Consider the following 12,841-nt stretch of genomic DNA (forward strand, 5'->3'; position numbering starts at 1 on the left):
GAAAATATGGACAGAAATTTGCCACCACAAAGTTTTAAGTCTTATTCTTCGTTTTGTATTGAGCATCCTTCTTGTCCCGAATTATACTCCAGCAATAACCGGCTAACATTGTGCGCATCCATTTCCCTTACCGTTTCTCCATGTTAGCTATGTCTTTATAAAAATTTACTCTATGCTCATCTGATACATTACTACATCTCTCTGGAAAGAAGTCTAGATGTGAGTCCATGAAACGTACTTTCAAAAACATATTGCATCCTAAATCTTTATAAGCTTTGATAATTTATTGCACAAACACGCACGCGTGCACACACTCTCTCTCTCTCTCTATACATACATATACAAGATTACACAGCTTCTGTAAGATGTTCCTTGATCGTAACTTAGCAGCCGTTTTCTGAAGACTTTTCTTGAGGGACAGAGTTCTGTCGAGTAATCCCTAGATATTGTGGATATCTGTTGTGGGCAAGACAAGTGTTCTCAAACTGAACATATACATATATAATATGTATATAGCGTATGGCTAACACATTACATATAAATGCAGTAGTAATACATAATATTTACAGTTTGAAGTATTTTCAGGTTCAGATTATTTACATAGTCAACACACGAGGGTGAGAGCAGAAAAAAGTCTCTTGGGTTTCTCTGGTAGGCAGTGAGAGGACACTGCTCCACAATGTGCCGAACTGTTTGCTTCACAGCACCACAACTGCACGCCGCTGAATTAAGTATTCCCCATTTATGGAGCGAGTTGGCACATCTGCCATGGCCAGTGCAAATCCTGTTGATAGTTGTCCAGGTCTTCCGTAGAAGATCAAAACCCTCTTGGTTGTTTTTCAGCCATGGTAGATTGTGGTATTCTGATGGAGCACTGGATATCCATATTTGCTTCCAGGCCTGAGGCAGATTAAAGTTAGCGTCTGGCTGTTCTAATAGGTGGGTGTCTAGATTTTAGCCTGTTAAAAAGAGCATCATTCATGTCACCATGGATTGGCAGCTGACTGTTGTTAGTTATTTTCTTATAATCTTGTAGGAGAGCATTTTCTCGATGAAGGTGAGGTGGTGGAATATGGGATGGAATAGGTAGCCAGAAAGTGGGAGTAGATCTAATTGTCCCTGATATCATATGCATAGTGTGATTCAACTGAGTGTCAATTAATTTGGTGTGACTGCTGTTCAGCCATATCGATGAGCAGTATTCTTCAGCAGAGTATACAAGACCAAGAGCTGAAGACCGTAGGGTAGATGCTAATGATCCCCAGGTGGTTCCACACAGCTTCTGTAAGATGTTCCTTGATTGTAACTTAGCAGCCATATTGTGAAGATTTTTCTTGAAGGACAGAGTTCTGTCAAGAGTAATCCCTAGATATTGTGGATATCCATTGTGGGCAAGACAAGTGTTCTCAAACTGAACCTTCAGTTCACGATTGGCCATTTTGTTGCTAAGGTGAAAACATGTAACTTCACTTTTATTTGCATTCAGTTGTAATTTCCGTTTGCAAAAGTACTGTCCCAAGGTGGTAAGATCAGCTGTCAGTGTTTTTTAAGTGTTTACCATGAATTTATCTTGTACTGCCAGAGCCCAATCATCAGCATATCTGAATTTCCTAGAGCTAGTTTCAGGTATATCAGCTACGTACAGGTTGAAAATCAGAGGAGCTAATACAGAACCTTGGGGAAGACTATTGTTTAGAGTTGTCTCACTGCTAGTGCCATTTCCCAGTATTACATGAAACTTCCCCTTGGTGAGCATGCTATCAATAAGTCGTGCAATCTTCTTACATGGCAAAACACGTAGTAGTTTGCAGATAAGTCCTTGTTTCCATACAGTATCATAAGCTGAAATCAAATCAATAAATGCCACAGAAGTTATCAGTTGTTTTTGAAAGCCTGCCTCAATGAATGTTTACTTTGAAGGAAGTTTTGTATTATTTTCTGGAAACATACCCAGCCTTGTTTTTCTTTGTCAGACATACAGACATATTGAATGGAAATACAAAAGAAGAGAATGATCACAGAAATACTCACTTGGTATATCTGAAGAAGCCGAATAAATACATTTTAAATTGATAGAAATTGTTGCATTCATATTGTGATTTTGAGGTTAACATACCACACTGTCTGAACAAGAACATCAATGTCTGAAAAATAATCAGAAATAGTAAAGTTAATGTTGCCAACTATTTGATTTTTAAAATAAAAGTACCATATTTGCCTGAAACAATGATACCACAATCATATGATATATATGTTCAGATTCATGGAAAACTATCCTTGTTAGCGCAATTATGATTTCAGATTTGAATTTAGCAATGTAAATTACTTTAGAATAACATATTTTCATCCCAGAAATAGAACCTTCGTGGAACAGTGATATTTAAAGATGAGAACAAATATTGTGTTAGATGGACTGGTACTGGGGCAAATTTAGGAGCGTAGTTTACTAGCTGACTGATGGATTTGGTTGTGGAGGTAAGAGAAATGCAGATGAGTCATTAGGCTCTGTGTCTAATGATATTTAAGTAATATATGGGTAGTAGAAATCACAGAGCAAGCCATAAAGTTAGAATTTTTAAGGTTGTTTTAATTAGTTTTCAGAAGCATTCAGATTGAACACTGAATTGGCAAACTGTTTTTTGATGAAAATTTGTATGTGTGAGTGCCCAAAAAATGATGTACTCACTGCTACCTTGTGTATGTTGCACTATCTTCAGATGCCGTGATGGCCTGGCTTTGTCACGGTAATGGTTTCAGCAGTTGCTTTTATTGTAATATATTGTATATAGTATAGCTGCCCCTATTAGATCATCCTGGTTGTGCATGTTTACCTGTAGACTTTCTCCAGAATACTTTTTTCTTGTTTGGCAATATGTTCATCATAATTGTTTGTTGTCTTTATATCATGTATAACTGTTGTTTTATTGTACGTTGTCTTAGTGTTATGTATAACCCTTCAATATGAGAGAAAAAGGATTTGTCTTATTCCAGTTGACCAAAATGTATTTTCTCTGTCTCTTTAACAAAGCATTTCATTATTTGGATTTAATCTAATCACTATTCTAATCAATATTCTTCATTATGCACAACATCAGCAGAACTTGACCAAATAGTCGATAATTTAACAGATGAGATCACAGCCATTTGTGATGCTCATCTCCCACAGATTCCTGAAGCACACCCAAAAATTTTTTGGTGGAGTTCAAGTCTCAACATTACAAGAAAACGAGTCTTAGCCTCGTACAGAAGATGGAAAAGATCTAGAAGTGCAACTTTACGAGAAATATATAAAACCAAACCAAACCCCATGGCACTACAGCCCTTGAAGGGCGTTGGCCTACCAAGCGACCACTGCTCAGCCGAAGCCTGCAGATTATGAGGTGTCGTGGGGTCAGCACGTCGAATCCTCTCGCCCGTTATTCTTGGCTTTATAGACCGGGACCGCTATCTCACCGTCAGATAGCTCCTCAATTCTAATCACGTAGGCTGAGTGGACCTCGAACCAGCCCTCAGGTCCAGGTAAAAATCCCTGACCTGGCCGGGAATCGAACCCGGGGCCTCCGGGTGAGAGGCAGGCATGCTACCCCTACACCATGACGAGAAATATATGAACAAAGATATTATGAACTTAAAAGTTAGTATAAGAATTTGATAATGCAGGCAAAAACAAATGCCTGGAAAAAGATTTTTTCCTTACAGAATTCCAGTAATCCATAGAACATACTGTATAAAATGTGTTGGAAGCCCAGAGACTTCGATAGGATACTGTCCTTGATAAAAATAGAAAACGTTTTCACCAACTCTACACTGGAAACAGCAAATGTTTTGATGAACTATTTTTTGGAAATTGTAAGTTCCCAATGGAGGGAATTAGATATTTTTCGACCAATAGAGCATGTCAAAAAACAGATCAGATGTAAGTCTTTTCAGGCGTTCGCTCTATTAACCAGCGTTTCGTCTTAGGTCTGACACTAGACTCATCAGAGTGGGATGTGTCAGACCCTACCCACTGACGCTGGGGTGTACGCAGGTGAACTATTTTCTCGGCAAAAGACAATGACAATGAATTTCAAAAGATTGTATCCAATTTTGCTGCTAATTCACCAGATGCTGAAAATGACCTTGTGTTCACGAAAAAGACGGTGGACCAAATTATCTCTAACTTGAATGACCAAAAAGCTCCTGGACGGAATGGAATTTCAGTCATTATTGTTAAACATGTTCATTACTGTCTTCTGTCTCTTTTTATAATTCTTTATAATAAGTGTCTCAAGTTATGTTTCTTTCCCATCTGCTGGAAGAAACCTGTAGTCAAAGTGATTCCAAAGCAAACCGCTAAAACTGTATGTGTTGTCAATGCATTCCGACCTATAGGTCTTTTGGCTTTACTTGGAAAAAATTTAGAAAAGCTGTTAATTGATCATATTATGTATTTTCTTTGTGCAAACAATTATTTGAGTGATAGACAATTTGGATTTTCTCCACAAAGATCTACAGAAGACTCATTAACATATGTTGTTGATTGGGCTAAGGAAATCTTACGTCAGCAAGTTGGCGTACTGATATCTCTGGACATTTCTGGTGCATTTGATAATGCGTGGTGGTCCGAAATTCATCAACTAAAAGTTAAAGCCTGTCCAAAGAATTTATATAAATTAACACAGAGTCATTTTAGTAATCGCAGAGTACAGGTAACAATAGGTATCAGAACAATAACTAGGACTCTTGTTAAGGGATATCCTCAAGGTTCAGTATGCAGTCCAGGTTTCTGGACTATACTACATGATGATTTACTGCAGTAAACTCTTCCACAAAATTGTAATATTATAGCTTATGCTGATGATGCTCTTCTCTTGGTTAAGGCTAATACTGTGAAGGAATTGAATATTTCAACAAATTCTGCTTTACCGGGTGAGTTGGCCGTGCGCGTAGAGGCGCGCGGCTGTGAGCTTGCATCCGGGAGATAGTAGGTTCGAATCCCACTATCGGCAGCCTTGAAAATGGTTTTCCGTGGTTTCCCATTTTCACACCAGGCAAATGCTGGGGCTGTACCTTAATTAAGGCCACGGCTGCTTCCTTCCAACTCCTAGGCCTTTCCTATCCCATCGTCGCCATAAGACCTATCTGTGTCGGCGCGACGTAAAGCCCCTAGCAAAACAAAAAAATTCTGCTTTAGAAATCATATATAAGTGGAGATGTGATAAGAAATTACAATTTAATCCTAACAAAACTCCTGCAATGTTAATAAGAAAAAAAAGGGAAGAAACCAAAGATCATTTAGTTTATTTTCCGGGTTGAACCGTGTTGTTGTCTGTACATCACGTACAGTTTGCCGACGTTTCAAATACATTGCAGTATTCTTTGTCAAGGCGACTGAAATACCCTTACTCAATCCGAGGTAGTCAGTCTCCCAGGCAGCAGTCACAATACAATTGTGCTTCAGCATATCAAAATGTCCTGGAGAAGAAATGGGCTCAATGTAAATTTGCACAAATTCAGAGAGGATTTATACTCGGAATAATATGAGGTTATAGAACAATATCCACAGATGCTTGGCCATTCAAGCAGGCATCAATTTTTGGTAGTGAGACAAGCTCTCTCATAGTGCATTGGCACTCTGTCGGTGCCTTCAAGTAGCCTACGCAGTGGCCTCCACGGTATGCACTAGCCATGTGTCTTGGTAGGTATGCTAGGTACCAACTGACGAGCCCAACCTAGCACACGAGGGCGAAACACTGGCAACCAGGAATGAATTAGCTGGAAAATTTATGATGTCCAATAATGGACCAACTGTATTGGTATTATAAATGTACTAATTCGGGACAAATATTTCAGATTCCCTATGGGAATCAACATCTATATCAAACTCCAAAGAGGCTTTAACAACCATCCAGGTTGCCTTATTAATACAGTGGAACCTCGGATTGCGAGTAACTTGGTCTACGAGTGTTTTGCAAGACGAGCAAATATTTTAAATAAATTGTGACTTGATAAGAAAGTGAGGTTTTGCAATACGAGCGTCACGTGTACGTACGTTTCCACCTCCCCTGTGCCTTTGTTTTCCCCTCCCCCTCTCTTTCCTGGGAAAGTGTAATCATTTCCCGCGCTGGACTTCAGTTTACAATGGCGAAAAATGAGGGTATCCTCGTATTCAATACATCATATATTCCGTCATTAGACGGAACAAACAAATTCAGACATGTTTCGGCTCGCTTGAGCCATCTTCAGTGAAAAAATTAGGGGTGTTGGAATAATTTACATAATATAATTTGAAAAAATGGTAAAAAACATAATGAAAGAGTGAACAAAAAAACAAAAGAGAGCTTAGACGGAAAGCAAAATTAGCACAAATATACAATATTTACAACAATATGTAGAGCAAAAAACTTACTGCGACAAAATTCAGTGAAACAGGTGTTAATTTGAAATAATAATTGATTCTAAAAACTGTGTTAACCTAAGAAACAAGGGAATGAGAAAACAAATGATGCAGATGGAAACAAATAATAGTAGCGCATGGTGAGGTTGTGGACCTCATAGTTTACAAATTATTGGTTAAAAATGACAAAACAGTTTGAAATTGCTGTCAAATCTAGTGGAAACCCATCACATCAAATTGGTCAGGAGAAGAGCGGGAGCAAACATTTTTGAGAGAAACCAAGCCTGAATTAACCTGCAGGCGAAAAGCCTGTGACAAGGAGAAAAAACACCATGAAATTTAAGGCTTTAGAAATAGCAGCATTATCAATATCTTCTCAATCTAGCGGTCTCTTTCTTCATTATTGTTTCATAATGTTGGCTGGTGTTTTGCCTTATTATAGAGGGGTCGGAAGGGCCGCTCCGTCTAATGACGGAATATATGATGTATTGAATAGGAGGATACCCTCATTTTTCGCCATTGTAAAGTGAAAACCGTCAATACGGAATGATTCTAATATCTTGTACTGGACTTCAGTTGGCGTGCCTCGCTCGCATAGTCAACACCGTACGAGTGTACATGTTTTGTTTCTGTCATCTGTGATATAACTGTTCTGCAATGATGGGCCCTGTGAACGAAAAGAAGGCCAAAAAGGAATTCGGTCAGAAGAAGGAGATGATTACAGTGGATGAATCTGTTCAATGACAATGCAATGTCACATTTTCGTGAAATCCTTAAAACGAGGCAAAAGCAACAGTCATTGGACAGGTTCCTCGTTAAAGTTGCACGAAAAGAAAACACTTCCAATGATCCATCCGATAGCAGTGATTCCGTTAGTGAAATTCGTGCTACACAGTAACTCTTCTCATGTCATCTCTCGTCTCCCTCACACCAACGATTCTATTGTAAGGTAAAGTACAGTTTAATTGTTTTACGTTCTATTTTTTTTAGAAATGTTATGCGAATAAATGTTTTTGTATTTTGGACGAATCATCCAAGTTTCAATAGTTTCTTATGGGAAAATTTGCCTTGATATACGAGCAATTTGGATTACGAGCATGTTGCCGGAACGAATTATGCTCGCAATCCAAGGTTCCACTATACTTCCATTCTCAGAGTACTTGTCAAGACAGCAAAAGCAGATAAGCAAGATGTAACCACAATCTTTCTAGACATATCAAAAGCCTTTGGCAACATCGAACACCAGCATCTAAATCTACCACTAGCTGCTGAGTCGCTTAAAGAACTCATCAGTCTACAGACTGACAATACAACACAGATTGGAGCAACTAATAGTAAAATGAAGCCAATTCACTTGTTGAGAGGGCGTACACAGGGATCACCATTATCGCCAGCATTGTGCAACCTGGCCACAGATTCCATTTTTGATGAAATAACAGAAGAAAACCTACTGCAAGAATATGGCAAATCAGTTTCTCCAGAATTGTCCCCTCTTAATATTATGGGTTTTGCTGATGATACAGTTGTTGGCAAAAATAACGAAGCAGCGCTTGAGATGACATGCATTGCTATCACGTTCCAGGAAATCGGTTTACAGATGTGTGGACATATGTATTGGGAAGGAGAAGCTCATAGACAAAGTGCTCTATATTCACGACGATTTTATTATTATTATTATTATTATTATTATTATTATTATTATTATTATTATTATTATTATTATTATTAAAGAAAGAGAAGAAATACGATATCTTGGTATAACTTTTCTTGAACAAGAAATTGGATGTGCTTACAACCTCACCTTTGCTAAAGGCAGATCGAAAGTTCATTGTTTTAAACAAAGTAATCAGCCCTACTTCTGTGTATGCTTTTCAGACAGCTGAAACAAGTCAAGTACTGGTTAACTTCCTGAAAGCTGATGACAAAATGATCTGAAGGAAGTTTTACAGTTTACTATGGATACACCCAATAGTATTCTGATTTAGGATTCAAAGGTCTCAGACTTTTTAAAGCAACCTGGGAAGTGCATACAACATTCTTCACCAAGCCAATATCAGCTACTTTTGAAAATGTATCTGTCATCTGAAATGACGCCCTCAACATCACAGATATTAACAGATTCTTCAATAAAGGCAGCGACCTTCCAAAATCAAGAAACATCCACCAAGAGTTAAGAAGTCATGAAATCGCAATTTGGTGCTCTTTGCCTCAGAAGGGAATTAGTGTAGAGCTCTATAAAGAGTACACTCCAGCCAACAACTAGATTGTACATCACCAAGGACTTTCTTTTAGCAAATGGCGGGAGGAATCAAAAGGACAACAAATGTTTCTGCAGTACGAACTGTTCCAGCAGGACACAAAAGTCTGTCGCAGATGCGCCAGAGAGAGAGAGAGATACTAGCTCACGTCCTGGGTTTATCTGTTACAGTCAATTCAAGTAGAATTAACATACAGTACATACATACATACATACATACATACATACATACATACATACATACATGCATACATTATCATTATAGACTGTTAGGCCTTTCAGCGTTCAGTCTGCAAGCCTCTGAGAATTTACTAAACGTCGCCACAATCCTCGATTTGCAACTAGTGTTGTGGCCTCATTTAGTTCTATACCTCTTATCTTTAAATCGTTAGAAACAGAGTCTAACCATCGTCGTCTTGGTCTCCCTCTACTTCTCTTACCCTCCATAACAGAGTCCATTATTCTCCTAGGTAACCTATCCTCCTCCATTCGCCTCACATGACCCCACCACCGAAGCCGGTTTATGCGTACAGCTTCATCCATCGAGTTCATTCCTAAATGAGCCTTTATCTCCTCATTCCGAGTTCCCTCCTGCCATTGTTCCCACCTGTTTGTACCAGCAATCATTCTTGCTACTTTCATGTCTGTTACTTCTAACTTATGAATAAGATATTCTGAGTCCACCCAGCTTTCGCTCCCATAAAGCAAAGTTGGTCTGAAAACAGACCGATCTAAAGATAGTTTCGTCTGGGAGCTGACTTCCTTCTTACAGAATACTGCTGATCGCAACTGCGAGCTCACTGCATTAGCTTTACTACACCTTGATTCAATCTCACTTACTATATTACCATCCTGGGAAAACACACAACCTAAATACTTGAAATTATCGACCTGTTCTAGCTTTGTATCACCAATCTGACATTCAATTCTGTTGGATTTCTTACCTACTGACATCAATTTAGTCTTCGAGAGGCTAATTTTCATACCATACTCATTGCACCTATTTTCAAGTTCCAAGATGTTGGACTGCAGGCTTTCGGCACAGTCTGCCATTAAGACCAAGTCGTCAGCATAGGCCAGGCTGCTTACTACATTTCCACCTAACTGAATCCCTCCCTGCCATTTTATACCTTTCAGCATATGATCCATGTAAACTACAAACAGCAAAGGTGAAAGATTACAGCCTTGTCTAACTCCTGTAAGTACCCTGAACCAAGAACTCATTCTACCATCAATTCTCACTGAAGCCCAATTGTCAACATAAATGCCTTTGATTGATTTTAATAATCTACCTTTAATTCCATAGTCCCCCAGTATAGCGAACATCTTTTCCCTCGGTACCCTGTCATATGCTTTCTCTAGATCTACGAAACATAAACACAACTGCCTATTCCTCTCGTAGCATTTTTCAGTTACCTGGCGCATACTGAAAATCTGATCCTGACAGCCTCTCTGTGGTCTGAAACCACACTGGTTTTCATCCAACTTCCTCTCAACGACTGATCGCACCCTCCCTTCCAAGATGCCTGTGAATACTTTGCGTGGTATACTAATCAATGAGATACCTCGATAGTTGTTGCAATCCTTCCTCTTCCCTTGCTTATAGATAGGTGCAATTACTGCTTTTGTTCAATCTGAAGGTACCTTACCAACACTCCACGCTAATTTTACTACTCTATGAAGCCATTTCATCCCTGCCTTCCCACTATACTTCACCATTTCAGGTCTAATTTCATCTATTCCTGCTGCCTTATGACAATGGAGTTTATTTACCATCCTTTCCACTTCCTCAAGCATAATTTCACCAACATCATTTTCCTCCTCCCCATGAGCTTGACTGTTTGCAACACCACAATGATGATTTCCTTTTACATTGAGAAGATGTTCAAAATACAGTAGTTACCTTCAAATACAATGACAAGAAAGGCTTCATCATCATCGATTTGAGCATGCAATTCAAGCAGCATGTTCACCAGACTACTCAAGTCCATCTTGAGAAGCAGACCATTTATGCACCCATCATAAAGTTCTACAAAAATGAGTACCAGCTGAATAAAAGAGAGATTATTGGCCTAATGTTTGGGGCTCGTGGCACTATACCTGCCTTGTTCATGGAATTATGGAAAAAGTTTGAACTACCTATGATTCAGTCAGTTAACATTTAGGCCATAGTTACCACCACGATACGCTCATACACATTCTGAGATATCATTTGTTCGGACCTCCATAATTTAAAAACCATACTACTGCTATATCTCTGTGTTGATAGGCTATACTTTGTCAGTTGTGGCAACTTGTAATTGCAGGAAGTCGTTGATTTGCTCAATGTATATAGGTAATCGAGCTCACAGACACTCTCTCTCACTCTCTCTCTAGAGAGAGAGAGAGAGAGAGAGAGTTGCTCTCCTTACACCTCCAAAGAAAGAATTCTTGGAACCATTGTGTTTTTTGAGGAAGGAGCAATATTGTCTTGCTGTATGTCATGGCTGTGTATATAAAGAGCCATAACAAACACCAACTTTAATGTCTAAAAGTAATTCAGTAACCTAGCTTGAGACACAGACTGGGCATTCCAGTCTGTGAGCCAAGTCAAATGAGCATGAATGTTGTATTTGTGTGTTTGGGTATTTGTTTTGACAGTGCGTTTTTGTGAGCCATTACTTAAACGTTCTCTCTGTTTCTTAAAAGTGATTTATTTTCTTCTTGTACAGCCTCCTAGGTCATTAATGAACTTTGTGGTCCGGTATCGGATTGACGAACAGCCATCTCTTCGACCCCATCATGACTCCTCTACATACACCATCAATATAGCCCTTAACAGACCGAAGATTGATTACCAGGTATGAGAAAGTAATAGCAGAATCATAGTACGTAGTAGTAGTATCAAATTTTTCCTTGTATTCAGTGAATCTCCTACAGTAGACCATAACGTTGTATTAAATTTCATTGTCAGTAGAGCATGAAACGAAGCTCCTTGTTTCAGATTTATTTGTATGAATCTGCTTTTGCTGTTCATAATTTAAATATGGTTTAATCGATCTTCTTTCAGGGAGGAGGTTGTCGTTTCATTCGCTACAACTGTAGTGTCACAGACACGCGTCTGGGTTGGATGTTGATGCACCCAGGGAGGCTTACACATTATCATGAAGGACTTCCTGTTAAAGGTGGAACACGTTATATCATGATCTCTTTTGTGGATCCTTGAGACTCTGATTACCAATGACTTCATGCAACATTTCTGTTTGCTGGTCAAATGCAAACTATCTGACTATACAGTTTTGTTTGAGCACAACACAAGTGGTAGTGTTTTTATTTCCTGTTTAAAAAAAAGTGTCCATTGTTTCAGTGAATTTTATGCCTCTTAATGCTCATCTCATTGGCCAAAGGAGTCAATATTCTGCAATTTACTGCGATCGCTTCATCAGATACTAAGCCTTGCACTGTTACTACCAAGGAGAGGCCAGACCCTCCATCCAACCAATTTCAATGAGCTTCGCTGTACCTGTTGGGTTACAATGAACAGTAATTTGTGTATAAGGATTTAGGACAATATGCTTTAGTTTTTGAAAAAAATTGAGGACAAATGTCATGATGCAGGATCCACTTTGGACCAACTGGAAGTCATAGAACACTAAAAGGCGAACACATTTACTTAAACATGTCAGGTCCGCAGGCTAATATTCTCTGAAAAATTTATGAATCCCTCGATTCCAATGCAGCGCATATATACTTGGAGAGTTACAACACATTCGAGCGCAGCAGTGGAGGTGTGGTCACCGAACTTGTCTACGAACCTCGATGACACGAGGTAGAGTCTTGCTGTAGCTATATGTTTTTGTACAAAATAAATTATTTCAGGGAACATGAAGATAAAAATGCAAATAAAAATATTAGGCAAACTGCAGTAAACTTTATTTTCTACGTCAAATTAATATATATACGATTTGTTATTTTCTTCTGGTACAGCCTCCTAGGTCGTTAATTAACTTTGTGGTCCGGTATCAGATTGACGAACAACCATCTCTTCCACCCCACCATGATATATCATGATATCATACATATATACAGAGAGAGAGAGAGAGAGAGATCCAGCAGTAACTGTGAGAACATTTAGGTCTATATTCATTTCAGGTAGAAAATAGTGTTCTGCAATTTGTATAATATTTTTGTTCCCATTTTTATCTTCACGTTCCGTCAAATATTAA

At 38.7% G+C, this 12,841-nt stretch overlaps 1 protein-coding gene across 2 annotated transcripts in view; it reads left to right on the forward strand.

Annotated features, from left to right (window-relative positions):
- The window catches only part of Plod (procollagen lysyl hydroxylase), a 243,681-nt gene extending 231,839 nt beyond the window's left edge, over positions 1-11,842 (forward strand). For both annotated transcript variants that reach the window (XM_067148905.2, XM_067148906.2), the window contains 2 exons: positions 11,348-11,476; positions 11,686-11,842. In XM_067148905.2, the coding sequence (XP_067005006.2) occupies positions 11,348-11,476; positions 11,686-11,841 (285 nt within the window). In that variant the 3' untranslated portion in view covers position 11,842. The remainder of the gene's footprint in view (positions 1-11,347; positions 11,477-11,685) is intronic.
- Positions 11,843-12,841: the final 999 nt, after the last annotated feature.

Source organism: Anabrus simplex, chromosome 6, assembly GCF_040414725.1.
Source record: "Anabrus simplex isolate iqAnaSimp1 chromosome 6, ASM4041472v1, whole genome shotgun sequence".
In the NCBI taxonomy this organism is placed as follows: domain Eukaryota; kingdom Metazoa; phylum Arthropoda; class Insecta; order Orthoptera; family Tettigoniidae; genus Anabrus; species Anabrus simplex.